Here is a 17,450-nt window from a genome sequence, read left to right as displayed (position 1 = left end):
TAGAAGAAAAAAACCTTTCCTTTAATAGATTTTTTTGGTATATGTGTGAATTGTACTTGGAATTCATTTCTTTCCTTTTAGAAATTACTTTTTAATTGGAATATAGTTGATATATTATGTTAGCTTCAGGTGTACTGCATAGTGATTTGACTTTGCATACATTATGAAATGATCACCATGATAAGTCTAGTAACCATCAGTCCCATACAAAGTTATTATAATATTATTGACCATATTCGTTATGCTGTATATTACATCCCATGGCTTATTTATTTTGTAACTGCAGGTTTGTACCTCTTAATCCCCTTCACCTGTTTCACATCCCTCCCCCGCAACCACCCATTTGTTCTCTGTATCTATGAGTCTGTTTTGGTTTTGTTTTGCTTGTTGCTTTATTTTGTTTTTTAGATTCTGCATAATACCCTTTAGATCCAACCATGTTGTCACAAATGGCAAGATTTCATTTTTTATGGAGGTCATTTCTGAAGTGATGCAAGAGAGGTAGTACCCAATGGCTAGTTGTAAATACAGATCTTTGTCTGAATAGAACTTGAATAAGTAAATGAGAGCTATTTTCATTTTCAAGCTAATTCTCCTACATAGTCCCTTTTAAAATAAAGTTTAAGACCATATGTTTTAAAACTTCTTGCTGGGCATACTCAAAGATACACAGTACTTCACAGAAGCCCAGGAAGGTTTGTTTTTTTTTTTTTTTGGCTGTGCCACACGGCTTGTGGGATCTTAGTTCCCCAATCAGGGATTGAACCCAGGCCCTGGCAGTGAAAGCACCAAGTCCTAACCACTGGACCGCCAGGAAATTTCCCAGGGCTTGTATTTTTGAGTACTCCTTGTTCATCAGCAAAGATGGTATCTTGTATAAATTTAAGTTGTCAGGTGTACTGAGTAACTTCAAATTATTGTGGGACTAGGTAACCAATTAAACAAGGACAAATGATATTAATCTATATTGCAGGAAAAATAAAGTATATAATCTTTATATTAAAGAAGAAATTTTAATTGGGACTTTTTGTTCATTTGGTCTACTTGAGATTTTGATTTTTATGGAAGTGAAATTATGAATATAAAGTATGTTTCCAATTGTAGCATGTAGCATGCTCTGTGTATCTGCTGACTTTTTTTCTGAGATTTTCTTGAAGTTGAAAGTTATTTTTTTATTGAAGTATAGTTGATGTACAATATTATGTAAGTTGAAGTTGAAATGAGTCATTAAATAACTTATCTGTAGTTCTTATTGAGAGAGAATGCTCCCTTTTAAGAAATCAGAATTTTCATGGCAAACATTTAATTAGTGATTTTACTCTCGGGTCCTTTCGCTAACTTATGAATTGCAGTTTGGATTGGGATTTTTTTTTTTTTAATGTTTGCTTTTTAATGCAGAGATGGGTTTACTAAAAGAGCAATTTATTTAGACTTTTAAAGTTTTTAACTAGAAATTATTTTATCTTGCTAGGAGGCAGGTGGAAGTCATCATAAAGTTTCTGTTTCACCCGTTGTCCATGTTCGAGGACTCTGTGAATCTGTGGTGGAAGCAGACCTTGTGGAGGCTCTGGAAAAATTTGGGACAATATGGTAAGGCCAATAGGGACTTCATACAGATTGTGAAAACAGTATGGTAGAACAAACTTTGCTTGCTTGCTATAAGCCTTGATGTTTAACCATAATATATATTGTTTGCCTATGATTGTATATCTTTGAAGCCTTCTGAGGCTTTCTGGGATTATGCATGGATGAATTTTTGTGTATCCATGATCCCCTCTCACTCCTCAACCAGGTTGTGTGTAAAATTGATTATTGCATCTTTCATCTGATTTTCAAATGAATCCATGATTCCTTCTTAAACGCTGCTTTTAAACCATTGAGTTAATTATGCCCTTCATCTTCAGAATTTCAAATAGTGGTACTTAAATACTGATTTTGTTTTGTTTTGTTTTGTTTGAACTATTTAAGAATTAGTTGGCAATGAAAAGTGTGTAGATTAAGGGTAGGCATTATTTGCTTAGGTGCGTGTTGCTGTGAGTTCTTATGCAGATCATGAGCGTCAGTGTTTTATCCTAGCTTGTCTTCCTTTTGTGTTTTATATTCACTCAGGCTCCTCCTTTTTCCACAGCTGGTGTGTACTTAAGAATATTGACTTAAATGAAATATATAATTAGAAAAGTGAATCTGCTACAAAAATAGACACTCTAAAACATTTTGTAGATTATTTTTGGAATATGCCTGGCTGTTCTCTTCTTAGTATGGATAATCTAGAGTTTATTTTATTATTATTTTTTCCATTGATGAGTACATTTGGGGTTTTTGTTATAGGCATCAGACACAGACTAAGTCATAATATGTAAGTAGAGAAATTTCAATATACTTGCTGAGATCACTTGATTGCTTCAATTTTATAAAAATTTATGTGGAGTTTTGAGTATTGAAAGGATGGTGAATAAATAGATGGGGAGGGAGTGATAAGAGGTTTCAACAGAGGAATCATTGCTTCAAAGGAGTAGGGGTTGTGTTACCTTCCATCATGGGATCTTTTTAATTAATTTCCTTGGTGACCTCATCGAGAGATGGATGACTTAGCAAACTTGTTACCCTTAACTTATGTACCTCAGAAACCACTGTTAACATATTGTTGATCCTTGGAGGTACAAATTGGAAATCCACCCAGGCATTAAAAAAGCCCATTTCTTGAAATATCACTAAGATAACTATATCACTTCTTAGTAATTTGGAGTGGATATTGGTAGTTAAGTTTGTCTGGACAGTTACATAGTATTGAAGCAGACTCCTTAGGCTATATTTATTTAGACTTGCATGTTGGTACTAGTCTAACCCAGTCACTATAAGGACCTTCTAGGTGGTGCACTGTTTCATGGAGTTATAAAAAGATGGTTATCTCTGAATTATTACTTTCTTCTGTTCTTATATATTTAGGGGTTTCTTTGTTTGTTTGTTTTTCTTTTTCTTTTTTTTTCCTGCTGTATGCAGGCCTCTCACTGTTGTGGCCTCTCCTGTTGCGGAGCACAGGCTCCAGACGCTCAGGCTCAGCGGCCATGGCTCACGGGCCCAGCCGCTCCGTGGCAGGTAGGATCCTCCCGGACTGGGGCATGAACCCATGTCCCCTGCATTGGCAGGCGGATTCTCAACCACTGTACCACCAGGGAAGCCCCATATTTAGGGTTTTTAAAGTTATTTTCTTAGAGCCAAGAAATACCAAAGCAATGTTAGAAAACAAGTTGATGAGCAAATACAGTTGGAAACTTCAGGGAAATAATAACTATATTGATATTTTGATGTTAATTATGACCATGACCTGAATGTTGGGGATTAAAGAAATGCAACTATTTGTTTAAGTTTGTAAGTAATTTGAATTACTTCTGAGTGGCCTGTCCATTTTTATTATTTATATACTTTTAAAAAATTACTTATTTGGTTGTGCTGGGTCTTAGTTGTGGCAGGCAGGCTCCTTAGTTGCAGCTCGTGGACTCTTAGTTGCAGCACACATGTGGCATCTAGTTCCCTGATCAGGGATGGAACCCGGGCCCCCTGCATTGGGAGCTTGGAGTCTTATCCACCATGCCACCAGGGAAGTCCCAGTTTTAGACTCTATACTGTTTGATACTTAGTCCATGGTAATGTGTTCCATATATGAATTTTATTTAGTTAATTTGCATATTACATCGTTCTGTCCTCGAGATTGGTAGTTATGTGGATAGAAAAGTCATGAAATAATCGGAACAAATTAGTGTATAATTACGAGCTTAATTGGCATAAATATGTATAATAGAAGTTTCAGTTGTGTGGAATGATCTTGAATAAGAGGTGGCTGCTACTAAAGCTTAAAAGAACCTTGAAGAGCCTCCTATGAGGAGTAGGTGTTTTGCTTCAAAATGTTGCATTTATAGAACCTTTCCCTATTTTTTTATTTATTTGTTGATTTATTTAGTGGTGTGGGGGGGGAGGGAATTATAAAGATTATAAAGAAACTGCTCGTCTTAAATAGGTGAGTCACCAAGTTCAATATATAGTAAGTTGATACTTAAAAACTAGATGTATAGGAAAGAAGTTCAGGAGAAACTATAACAAGATCTTGAGAATGGTTGTGTCAGGATAATAAAATTGCTATTTTTTTGTCTTTATTTAATCAAAAGAATATTTAGAAATATATACTGAGTTGCTTTTCCTCCCTTATCCCCTCTCATTAAAGGAGAGGATGCTAGGTAGTGATTAGCTATACCAGTTTAAATTTTAAAACAAAACTTTTGGGACCTAGTTTGTGTAGTAAATCTCTTGCTTCCTCCTGTTTTTATTTAAAAGTTAGTAAACATGTTTTAAGCTATTAAGTTGAAAGCACCCACCCTACCTACCATGTTCCTTAGACTTTTTACTTTTTCTCTCTTTGGTCTTCCAGTCTTTCTCATACTAATGCTTTAAAAAAAATTTTTTTTTAATTATATGCCAGGGCTTCCCTGGTGGCACAGTGGTTGAGAGTCCGCCTGCCGATGCAGGGGACACGGGTTCGTGCCCCGGTCCGGGAGGATCCCACATGCCGCGGAGCGCCTGGGCCTGTGAACCATGGCCGCTGAGCCTGCGCGTCCAGAGCCTGTGCTCCGCAACGGGAGAAGCCACAACAGTGAGAGGCCCAAGTACTGACAAAAAAAAAAAAAAAAAAATTATGTGCCAGGGACTTCCCTGGTGGCGCAGTGGTTGAGAGTCCACCTGCCGATGCAGGGTACGCAGGTTCAGGCCCCGGTCTGGGAGGATCCCACATGCCGCGGAGCGGCTGGGCCTGTGAGCCATGGCCGCTGAGCCTGCGCGTCTGGAGCCTGTGCTCTGCAACGGGAGAGGCCACAACAGAGAGAGGGCTGCGTAACACACAAAAAAAAAACAAAAACAAAAAACAAAACAAAACAAAAAAAATGTGCCAAACACTTTAAGTGAATTCTAAAATGTCTTTGTGACATTCTAATTTTCCCTTCCCTATCTTCATATGATGCCACTTTTCCTGGGTAACCTGTTTAACCTTTAGCTCTGTGCTTCTAGCTTACTGCTTGTAGTAGTTAATGACAGTACTTTTTACTACAAACAGGTGAGTCTATTTTAATAGGCCAATAAAGAATTTAAATATTTTTGGGCCTTTATAATTTTTCTGTGTTTCCAAAGAGCCAAAGGGCATTATTAACATATTTACTTGGTGATATCATTTAGCTATAAAACAACTTATATTTGTGAGAGGAGAATATTTATTATTCCTTAATTTCTTTAGCTTAGACCTGATTCCAGGGTTTCCTATCTTTTTGTATGCAAGACTTTAGAACTTTAGCTAGGAGTTTGCGTTTCTAAAACGAATGTTTCTCTCTGGGACTTTATATCTTGCATTTATAAACTAATCCCAGGTGTTATGTTTTCTGTGTTTTATTCTTTAATTGTGAATGATGTGGGTTGAGAGAACTAATAAGCCTCATAGACCAACAAATATTGAATACCTGTCATGTGCCAGGCTCCGTTTCTAGATTCTGAGGGTGTAAAGATGATTGAGGCAAGGCAAGCAATATGTATGCAGGAACTGTAATCTTGATGATAATCCTCCCAGTTGTATAAATTAGGAAGCTGAAATTCATAAGAAATTACATAATTTGCCAGGCTACAAAGTGGTCTGTTTCTTACTAAGAAACACTTGCTAGGTTTTGAAGTTTAGTGGTTGGTCCTGGATGTCTGATTGAGAAGCAGTGCTGTCACTGAGTACCTGACCTGATGTTATTTCTCTGGCCTTCTGCTATTATAAAAAGCACATTGATTGTATTTTAAAATATTTTTAAGGTCCTTGTTCCTGTGAATAAAGGACGTGTTTCCCTGTTCTGATCCATGTGTTCTGATTTCTCGCTAACCTCCCTTCCTTCATTTCTTTACTTTTCATTTCATGTATTAAAATATATTCCCCTTCCCAAAGAGTATAAAATGAAGAGTAAATACTTCATTGTCTTGGCCATAGCATCCATGATTACCATATTCTAGTGAATATCTTTTTATGGATTCTTTAATATTTAAAAATATTTAAGAATTTTAGAGGAGATTATTTTATGAAATTTGGTCTGTTTGTAGTTGCTTCTTTTTGTCTTTTGGTTCTCTGTTTTTAGTAAGACAAATGGAAGTGTAGTCATTTCTTAGCGTGGCGGTTACTTGTTTGCAAAATTCAATAGAGATGGTAGTTTCTGTTGTTGAGGCGATCCATCTGCTAACCTTCTCTTGAGTTTTATCTCTATTGATTTCTTTTTTTTTAATTTTTTTTATTGAGGTATAGTTGCTTTACAGTGTTGTGTTAATTTCTGCTGTTCAGCAAAGTGGCTCAGTTATACATATATATTATTTTCCATTATGGTTTTTCACAGTATGTTGAATATAGTTCCCTGTGCTACACAGTAGGATCTTCTTGTTTCTCTACTGATTTCTGTATCTAGGTATTTTCTAATGCTGCTTGGAAGTGGCAGCCTGAGGAATAAACTGGATGGCATTATTAACAACTGGTAACAGAATTGTGCTTGAGGAGGGCATGAGGTAGTTAAAAGCTTTCAGTCACCGGAGGAGGAGGTTTCAAATATGTACCATCTACCTGGTATACCACAATTTATTTGGATAATTTAAGAGTTGACTAATATTGGATACAGGTAGTGAAGACTACTAATCTGTATGATTTGAGACATTTTTATTAAAGTCTGCTTTTACTTGATTGAGAAAAATAATGTTAATTGAACTTGCTATATTATTCTTTCCCAATCTCCCTTTCAGCTATGTGATGATGATGCCTTTTAAACGGCAGGCTCTAGTGGAATTTGAGAACATAGATAGTGCCAAAGAATGTGTGACGTTTGCTGCAGATGAACCCGTGTACATAGCTGGTCAGCAGGCTTTTTTCAACTATTCTACAAGCAAAAGGATCACTCGGCCAGGAAATACTGATGATCCATCAGGAGGCAACAAAGTTCTTCTGCTGTCAATTCAGAATCCTCTTTATCCAATTACGGTGGTATGTATTTTAGTAAGACAAACTAAATTAAAAGTGATTTTGGAATTTGTCTTGAGTGACTAATCTGTAGTTTTCTTCACTGCCATATAGATATTTGAAAATAGTGGATTTTTAAAAAAGAATTATTAAAATTAATTTTAATTTTGACTATCAAGTTTAATGAACAAAGACATGGTGAGCACTAAAGCTATAAAAAGTCAGAAGCACAGTTGTCATAATTAAATAAGCACATTAAATTTTTTTATTAACATCAGTGTTAACTCTCTTTCTGTTAATAAAGCGTTAGACGGACTTGGTGGAAATGATCCAAGAAATCTCTCTCTAATATGCCAGCACATGTATTAAGAGCATCTACTAGGTAGTGACAGAATTCCATAGTACAGTAAGATACATTTATCGTTATAAGCTGTTTAGAGATAGCTTGTTAAAAACTTCTCTGATTTACCTAAAAATTCCCTTCTTCACTCTTTAGAAAAGTGATATTAAAATTTAAAAGGATTCGTGTTCTTGAACCAGTTCAGTTTTCTACTTCATGATAATCACATGCTGTTTAATAATAAACTAGTGATAAGGACACTGGATTTTTGTAATGAATAAAATATCACAATAAGAAGAGCTTCATTCAGCATGATTTCTAGGGTATATGATATTTTGACATAAACTTAAAGCATAAGAAACTATTTAAATTTAGACATTATGTATCTATTTACTTTTGTAATATGTATAGACTTATTAATAAACAATATTAATATATTTACAATACTTGGTGTTTTAGGAGAAAGAATATAACTAGTACAAGTACTCCGATTTATTTACTGTATCCTTAGTACCTAATGGTGTGGCTGTGTAATTGTAGGTACTCAGAATTTTGAAAGTTGAAGAATTGTTCCTAAGTGGGTATTTAGGGTTCTCTCTTAGATGATTCAGGCATCTTGTTTGGTGAAAATTTTTTTTTTTTTTTTTTTTTTGGTGGTACGCGGGCCTCTCACTGTTGTGGCCTCTCCCGTTGCGGAGCACAGGCTCCGGACGCGCAGGCTCAGCGGCCATGGCTCACGGGCCTAGCTGCTCCGCGGCATGTGGGATCTTCCCGGACCGGGGCACGAACCCGCGTCCCCTGCATCGGCAGGCGGACTCTCAACCACTGCGCCACCAGGGAAGCCCTGTTTGGTGAAATTTAACTCAATATAAATGATCTTCCCTGGGTCTTTTATCTATAGCCATTGTCCTTGAAAATAAATACTGAGTTGTTTTACTACTACTCTTTAATAAATATTTATTATTATAATTTAAGTGATTATAGTATTAAACATTTCAGAGTCACATTTGGAAAAAAACAAAGTGATTACAGCTTTAGTTTATTAATTGTGTATTGTCAGAGATTCTTTTAGGTACCTCTTAAGAAAATAAAAATTGAGGATTCATTTAGGAGATTAAAAATAAGTAATAATGCTTTTCAGATGTTTCATTGGAAGTTCTCTAATGTGGGTATATTGTGTAGGTGAAGAAATAACTTTAGATTTATTAAAGTGTTGCAGTTTTTAAAAGTTTAATTAGTACTTAACAGAAATGACATCTTGACAGTTTTTTTTTTAGTAAAACAAAAGAGTATAGCTTTATTATTTTTCTAAGTATAAAATGTGATGAAGTCTTGTTTTCTTTACTTCATAGGATGTTTTATATACTGTATGCAATCCTGTTGGAAAAGTGCAACGTATTGTTATATTCAAGAGAAATGGGATACAAGCAATGGTTGAATATCCTTTATTTGTAAATTTTTTATTGATGTGTATGAATACTGTGTAATATAGATCTTAATTTTTCCTGTTTAATCATTTCTAGACAAGTGATGTTTATCCTCCCCACCATCCCCTATATCTGTTTGTCTTCGATTTAAAGAATGAAACTGCAGTACCCACAGAGAATTTTACTATTTTTGATAAAATAACTTGCTACCATAAAATAGTCCATTGTTTCATCTTACAGTGTGCTTTGCCTTTTTAATGAGGAAAAAATAACACTGTTTGATAATATGTTCACTTGTACCTTTTTGAAATTTTTCCCAAATGGACTTTTCTGAATCTCTCTTTAAAACAGGCAGCTTGGAAGTATCAAAACGTTGGAGTTAATAGACCATTTCTTGCCTTTCTTCATTGAATCTTTTAAATGGTCATGGTTTATGTAAGACCTGCTTCCCTATGTTAAATTTGTTATACACTGAGTAAAAAGAGCAAGTTGCAAAATAGTACATATAGTACAATCCCATTAAAAAATAATAATTTAAAAAAGATGTAACTTATGTGATGCATAGAAAAAGGTTGGGATATACAACAAATGCTTTTTTTTAATTTTAAAAAATTTTTATTTATTTATTTATTTATTTATGGCTGCATTGGGTTTTCGTTACTGCACATGGGCTCTCTCTAGTTGTGGCGAGTGGGGGGCTACTCTTCGTTGTGGTGTGCATGCTTCTCATTGCGGTGGCTTCTTTTGTTGTGGAGCACAGGCTCTAGAGTTCAGGCTTAGTAGTTGTGGTGAACGGGCTTAGTTGCTCCGCGGCAATGTGGGATCTTCCCGGACCAGGGCTGGAACCCTGCATGGACAGGCGGGTTCTTAACCACTGCGCCACCAGGGAAGCCCTATAGCAAACCCTTTATGGTGCTTACGCTGGCAAGTTGTTTTTGCTTTTTTTTTCCTACTACTTTTGTGGTTTGATTTTTTTTTTTTTTTAACAATTAGAAACTTAAGTAATTTTTAAAAACTAGTAAAATGAAAGATAAAGATTATAAACTCAGCCTTCTCAGAAATATATAAAAATCAAGTATTTCTTTTGTATTATATTGATTCTTTGTAATGTTCCTCCTACTTTATTTATTTATTTATTTTTGGCCATTCCATGCAGCTTGCACAGCTTGCAGGATCTTAGTTTCCTGACCAGGGATTGAACCCCGCGCCCTTGGCAGTGAACGTGTAGAGTCCTAACCACTGGACCGCCCTATTCTTCCTACTTAAAGAGTAAAATATTTCCTGTTTCAAGATAGAAAGCTGGCCTTTGCTAGGGAATGGGACCATGCTCCATGCTCCCTCCCACACACCCCCAAACCACAGGTTATAAAGTACTTCTGATGACCTAGAAGGATTAATGTATTATAAGTAGTTTTGGTTGTATTACGTTTTCTTTGGTATCCTTGATCTTAAAAATAAATTCTCCTACTAAAATTCATAGAAATTTTATTTGGTAAAGCATTTTCAGAAGTGAGAAAGTTATTTCTCATTTTTTTCAGTCCATTTCTTATGGAGTGAATAATGGTAAATTTTGGACACCTTAAACCAAATTTCCTTAATAGAGCTTATGTTTGAATCAGTCCTTTGTGCCCAGAAAGCTAAAGCAGCACTCAATGGAGCAGATATATATGCTGGATGTTGCACACTAAAAATTGAATATGCAAGGGTAAATATTTTTTTTCAACACTTCACCAAAGAAATATATATGCTTTGGATATACAATTTGAACTTACTTTCTTTTTAATCTTAACAGCCAACTCGTCTAAATGTTATTAGGAATGACAATGACAGTTGGGACTACACTAAACCATATTTGGGAAGACGAGGTAAGTATTTTATGCATTTTAGATGTACTTACATCTGCTGTCAAATTTTTACATGCAGTTAGAGTCCTTTTTCCTGAGATGAGCTAGTTCATTCAAATGATGAAAACCTTGTTGGTGAAGCTTTTGTTGCAAAAGACCTTGTAATGCTGGAAAAGAACCTTGAACATTAGTGCCCCTTACTGGTATGTACTGAGTTATTTATATTTAGTTCAACAAGGAGCCCACACATACAGGCACGCCCGCAGTTCAAGGACTTGCATTTCTCCAAGCAGCTCTCTCTCTTTGGAGGAGAGGAAACTGATTCAGAATATTACTTACAAACTGCAAACTTGCACACTGCTTCTCTATGGAAAGGACTTTTCCCCCAAGCTGGACGAGGCATTAAGAAGGATAGAGGACTCCAGCAGGCTGACTCTACACTTCATCACGCACAACATCGGCATCAGCAAAAAGCCCTCTGAAAAACTCAGACTTGCAATTCACCTTGACTGCATACTGCATGCACCATCACCCCAAGTTTTTAAAGGAGGACACTTAACAGTACTTCAGACTTGCATGGGATGAATACCATGATAGACTGTGCCCACTTATTCAAGTTGTATGTATATATTGGTTTGACTTCCCTTAAGGTTTCAGTTGTAGAATTTAAAACTTTTCACTGACGGATACTAGATTTTATATACAATGTTGTAAATCTTAATGCCCGTTGCTGTAACTGTTAGCAGCTTAGATTCAAATTGTTAATTGACAAATAACCAGGGCCAATTTATCTACAGGTCTTGGGAATTATAATGCTCAACCAATCCACACAGATATTAAAGATAAAAGGATTAGAAAGGTGCATACTTGCTGCACTTTAAGTTTACTTTTTTTTTTCCCTCAATTGTGGACATTGAATAGAATAACATAATGAAAAGATGCATTATATGTAAAAGACGATTTTCTGTGTGGTTTGATTTTTGTAAAGTGGCTGTTTATAAGTTGTCACTTTTTGTAACAATTTAAGGTTATCACTCTTGTTAATTTGTGTAACTAGAAATTTTGACATTTCAAATGTAGGTGAAAGTACCGTGTGTGTTCAAGGTAGAATATATTTAAACTTGATAAATCTGAAAATAGGAGCATTTCATTTGAGATGCATTTTCACCTATAACTTATAAATGCTAGATTTCATGAGCATAGATTTGACTGATAAAATTGTTCAACTAACTGTATGGCAATTCTGGAATATACAAATCAAAATGTGGATCTTGTAAAAACAAGGGGGCTGCAGTATTGGCTACATCTCAACTACAATATCAGTGTCTGAACCATGTGTTGGAAAAACTCACCAAGATGAGTATGTCTGTAGAAGTCAGTAAAGTAGGAAAAATTTTTATGGCATCCAAAATATCTTGGGCAGTAGGGACTCCATAGTGCATGTACTCTTGCCAAAAGAAAAAAATGAGACAGTGCGGTGATCCTTTGCATGTTTAAATATTTAGGACTTTTGGATGATTGGCCCCTTTAATTCTTAGTTCTCAGGAAATCATCTTGCCTTATGCATGGGGTTGCAGACAGGTTTGTTTGGTAATGCAGCTTTGGCTGGACCCCACATTTTTCACTATCACAGAAATCTGCTTGGCAGAGGCTTGGTACAGTTGAATACAGTATTGAAAAAGCCTTAGTACTCAAACAACAGAACAAGTGGTTGATGAGAAATCTCTCACTTCTGTTAAGTTACAGTTACTGAATATTCAGTTTTTTTTAAACTCATTTGAAATAGTTTTGATTACATTTCTCTTAATGTCTCTTAAAACATTTATAGATATGCTTCTTATTTTAATAGTGTTTATTCTTTTTTTTTTTTTTTTTTTTTTTTTGCGGTATGCGGGCCTCTCGCTTTTGTGGCCTCTCCCATTGCAGAGCACAGGCTCCGGACGCGCAGTCTCAGTGGCCATGGCTCACGGGCCCAGCCGCTCCATGGCATGTGGGATCCTCCCGGACCGGGGCACGAACCCGCGCCCCCTGCCTCGGCAGGCGGACTTTCAACCACTGTGCCACCAGGGAAACCCAATAGTGTTTATTCTTTTAAAAGGTCTGAATTTTACAAAAGCCAGCTTAGATTTTTATACAAGGAATTACAGTCAGAAAGTTTAGAAATGTGTAAGGTAGATATTTAAATAGGGAAATATAATTAAAGGAGGTAAAACAGAGTTTTAGTTATTTATGCTTTCAAGGGAAAAGAATTACTGTTTTCTAATTCCTTACAGGTAGATACTTGTCTGTATAGCAAATATCATATGGCAGTTTGTTTTTTTGTAGTAACTTTAGCTTCCACTCGCGTTGATACTGAATTGTAACTTTTTCTACCCAAAAAGAGTGATTTTATAAATATAACCTCATTTCAAAAAGTTCTTTTCAGCTCAAATTATGTTTTAGTGCAAAGAATTCGTAGCCTAGACTCCAGAGAATCCCTCCAGAAATGTTAAGCAACACTTGTGTATGTGTGCATCTTTTGGGGGAGAAAAGGTCCACAGCTTCCAACAGATTTCAGACTGAATCCATGAAAGGTTACAAACCACTATTTATAGACCGATATATTCAGTGTTTGACTCTTCCTCACCCTTCTTTATGTGACCTTGTATTAGGTAGTAAATGCTTCCAATAAAGAGAGTTATTGAAGAGAAATTACTATGGGAAATATATTATGAAGAGAAATTATTCAAGAGAAGTAATGACAATGTTTGGCTGAAAGATACCTTGGAGATCATCTACTCTAACTTCTTCACTTTATGAATGAAGATTGTTTCTATGATTATATAGCAAATTACTGGTTAAGTTGAAAATTTATGATTCCTGATTCAGTGCTCTTTCCTTTATAGCACACAGTTAACTATATCAGTAAAACTAAGCCATGAAGACTTTATGGTGGTTTTGGTTTAAGATTCTTAGATCAGATAAGGACTTACATTTACCATTTGGTGGCATGCTTAAGCGGAGGAATGTTAGTAGAATGGAACAGCAGACTGGATTGATTGAAGAGGAGTGAGACTTAAATGATGATGCTGGAAGCCGTGTAATGGAAAGAAGGAACTGTGAATGTTTATACTGGAGAAGAAATGACTTTCGGGAAATGGAGGATCATAATAACTTCTAAGCATCTGAAAGGGTTCTTGGAGAAAGACTAAGTAATGAGTAAGGCTGTGAAGCCCTAAATGGAGTAGAATATATATAGAGGACAAATTTCTGTACAATATAGAAATTAATTTTCTCATGATTTAGAACTAACTGAAAATGTAAGGGAAAGTAGTGAGTACCTTGTTACCAGTGTTGGGTAAGTAGAGGCTAGATGGTCCCAATTGATGGTCTCAGGGATGATGTAAAGAGAATTTAACCCTGAATAAAAGTTGAACTAGATGACCTCCTAGGTCCCTTTCAGTGCTATGATAACTTGGAATAGGTAATTAAAACAATACTTCTGTAGACTGAAGTGAAAATTAAAGTATTTCTCATCTCCCATAAACCTCATTTGTTTAGGTGACTAAGGATATGTAGAAAGCCTTTCTCTTTGAATTTTCAAAGATGAGAATGATCAGACTCTTTAGATACATTAAAAAAAAAATCTTACTCAACACCATAATTTGATCAGCAAACTTTCCCAAAGTATTATACAATGATTTTTAAAATTTACTAACATAGGATGTGTTATTTTAGAAACTTAGAAATAATTTTTTTATTGATGTCTCAGATTTGGGAAAATTGGCATGCCTTCCCTAAAAATGTAGTTAGCATAAAAATTATCCTTTAGGAGTATTGTAGTACTCTCGTCCAATAATGTAGCCCCCTTGGTTAGCTTTAACTTGACATATTTAAACTTTGGGGAGTGCTTCTAGTTCTGCCTGGTGTTAAGGTCTATAGACAATGGCCAGTCCATGACACAATATGGACCAGTGATGTGAAAATTTCCAGCTCTCCAGTCAGTAGGTGTTTGTAAATATGTGTATATACATACAAAATACTCTGTGTTTACTGATTGTGAAACCATGTAATACAGGTTGTTGTTGGCTTATGCTGAACTTCTTGAAAGAAGCCCACTTTGAAAATGTGTTGCTGTTGAAGCTAATAGTATGCATCAGGTACTGTCTTTCAAAAGTACTGCACTTAAAGCTTGTTTTAAAGACATGTATTGGTAAAAACTTCTGTACAGTGTCAAACTCTAGCATTGTATACATCACCTTCTGAAAAGTATCCATTCTTTCCTTTAATTTGAAAGTGTGATTGTATTTGGCATTTGCCAAAAAGATATTCTCAAGTTAAGTGGAATTTGTTAGATAGAATTATTTTCTTAAACTTTTGGTGTTTGTATTTAAATTGGATATGAATGGATGTTTAACGTTAACCAGGAATCACATTTCTCTTATGAATTGTAATGGATGTTTTGAATGGGTGTTTCCCATGTGAGAACTCTGTTAAGTACTTGGGTCAAAATCGTTAAAACCATGTTTCTACTTTTGTGTCAGATAGAGGAAAGGGTCGCCAGAGACAAGCCATTTTGGGAGAACACCCTTCTTCGTTTAGACATGATGGCTATGGTAAGTTTGTCAAGGCAGAAGGAAGGTAGTATAGACAAACTATTAGAATTTTTGCATTTCTGATGAAGAATGGCACAATTCTTGTCTCTATTTTTCCTGCCCACCTGACTTGGTTTATGGGATCAGTCCCTTATAAATGTACTCCAAAGGAGTTGTCCCAAATCCTTTGTTTTCTTAGGCTATTGTTATATCACATAATCTTTGATATAAATGAGAGCTATTGTTTGGGATTGAAAGCTTTTTTACCATTATATTTTGTTTTGTTTTGTTTGGGCTTTGATTAGTAAGGGGCTCTAGTCTGTCAGAGGACCAGAAAGAAGTACAGCTCAGTAAGTGTATTTTCTTCCATTCTAGCAGTTATGAGTAAAGAGGAATTTAGAGTAATAAAAGGCAGAGAGAATGAGGTATTTGTTGAAAGGAGACATGTTTTTGGTTAGATCCTTAATTCTTTTAGTTCTACAGTTGGTACTTCAGCTTTGGTTAAATTTGTATTTAATTCTTTTTTAAAAACTTCTCAGTTTTAATGTTTGCTATGTTGATAAGTTAAGATTATGAAAGCTAGAAGAATAATCTTCCCCAGGAAGAAGTTAGGTATCAGACTGTTATCTTTGTTAAGTAGATGTTGAGAATTGTTATTGATAAAAGTTTAAACTGGTTATAAGTTCTGTGTTTTTAAATATTTTTTTAGTTTTTAGCTGTAGTAAAACCACCTATTCTGTGGTTTAAAGTTGAAGTACAATTAGAGGTACTGTTAGAAGTGGTAGAAAATAGAAATTGCTATGTTGTACTCTTGGGAGTTATTATCGAAAAGCCACCAGTGTTTCCTGTTGTCTGAAATATTTTCAAATTGTGTACATGTTTGATGACCATTCTTACCTGTGAGTTTTAGCTTATTCCCTAGTGTCTTTATTTGAACTCCAGGAATTTATTAACCCTGTGTGTGTGTGTTTTTGTGTGTATGTGTATTTGTTCAAGTTTCTGTGGTAGTCTATATTGCAGAAGAAATTATGAAACAATCTCTATGTTATGTCAAAACAGTAAGTGTGGTATAGAAGGAAAATCTTACTGCAGTCGTTTTCATGTGTTCCTTGATCATTTTTCTTAGTTGTTTCTTTAACAGAGTAAATATTAAATATGGTCATACAAGTAGTTTTCTGATCCTGCAATGAAGAAACACTTATTAGGAATCTACTGTGCATTGTATAATGGAGGATTTCAAAAGAATGGCTTATCAAAGTTTGTAGTATAGTTGTAGAGTATGTAAATATGTCATGGCAGTTAGCTTAAGGCCAGAAATTGGTTAAATGTTCTGCTAAAGGGGGTTAGAAAAATCTGTGAGCATATAAATGAAGGACAAAACTCTACTGTAGTAATGTTGACACAGACTGTTTTCTCAGTATGGCTTTTCAGTTTTGTCTTCACTTAATAAAATACAAGAAAAATTGCATAAACAAGAATATGTTATATGCCCTAGAAGAACTTTATATTTTCTAAAAGCCTATTGTGAAGTTCTGTGTCAGTTTCATGCCCTTATTTATTTAGAGAGTGTGTGTGTGTTCACGTGCGTGCACATGTGCGTGTGTGTATAAATATTAAAATGTAAGCTTACTTAAAGAGAGGTGTAAAATTCTTTGGAATGATGTTTGTTAAATAGGGATCATTCAGGTTCTGGAGAGTCCTGCTGAGGAGGAATGGTTATAGTGGGATTGTGTAGGGGCGTCCATTCTGAGCTATGTCCATTGAAACATTTAACTAAGGAAAATCTGTTCTACTTTCCTAGGGAAGTAAGCAGAACAGGATATAGGAGATAGTGACAAATAAAGATTGATTGAGGAGAGAAGTAAGGTGAGGAAATTGGGGAAAAAGCAAAGATGACAGTGGGTGCTTGTGATATTAGCCTTTTTACAAATGCTTCAAATCACAGCTGTATCCCTTCAGATCAGCAGTTCAACAAAACAGGTTTATTTGCATTTTAGTGTCATATCATAGGTAGCTTTTCCTTTATAATGGTATGTGAGAAAGAAGGAATAGAAAAGGTTTATTTAATAGATTAAATTGATTCACATAGTTTATTATAGCAGTATAAATTTGTGCTTTCAGAATTCTTTAGGTCTTTTAATTTGGGAAGCCCAGCCATGTGAGATGAACTGCTAGAAGCCCTCATTTGAAAAGTGGCAAAAAATAATGTACAAATTTATTTGCTCTGAGCACAAGAAAAATTTCTATATTAAT

General features: G+C 35.3%; 1 protein-coding gene across 3 annotated transcripts in view; it reads left to right on the top strand.

The window, feature by feature from the left end:
* Nucleotides 1-17,450, top strand: part of HNRNPLL (heterogeneous nuclear ribonucleoprotein L like) — a 37,894-nt gene that overhangs the window by 9,825 nt on the left and 10,619 nt on the right. Inside the window, exons 1-7 of one of the 3 annotated variants that reach the window (XM_032653486.1) lie at nucleotides 402-501; nucleotides 1,472-1,590; nucleotides 6,799-7,036; nucleotides 8,705-8,790; nucleotides 10,388-10,484; nucleotides 10,572-10,644; nucleotides 15,147-15,218. In XM_032653486.1, coding sequence (XP_032509377.1) covers nucleotides 6,806-7,036; nucleotides 8,705-8,790; nucleotides 10,388-10,484; nucleotides 10,572-10,644; nucleotides 15,147-15,218 — 559 coding nt within the window. In that variant the 5' untranslated portion in view covers nucleotides 402-501; nucleotides 1,472-1,590; nucleotides 6,799-6,805. Of the gene's footprint in view, nucleotides 1-401; nucleotides 502-1,471; nucleotides 1,591-6,798; nucleotides 7,037-8,704; nucleotides 8,791-10,387; nucleotides 10,485-10,571; nucleotides 10,645-15,146; nucleotides 15,219-17,450 lie in introns of those variants that run through there. The other 2 variants (XM_032653484.1, XM_032653485.1) reach the window with 2 other exon arrangements.

Source organism: Phocoena sinus, chromosome 13 (assembly GCF_008692025.1).
Source record: "Phocoena sinus isolate mPhoSin1 chromosome 13, mPhoSin1.pri, whole genome shotgun sequence".
Taxonomy (NCBI): domain Eukaryota; kingdom Metazoa; phylum Chordata; class Mammalia; order Artiodactyla; family Phocoenidae; genus Phocoena; species Phocoena sinus.
The sequence above is the reverse complement of the archived record's forward strand: the minus strand, read 5'-3'. Positions and strand labels throughout refer to the sequence as shown.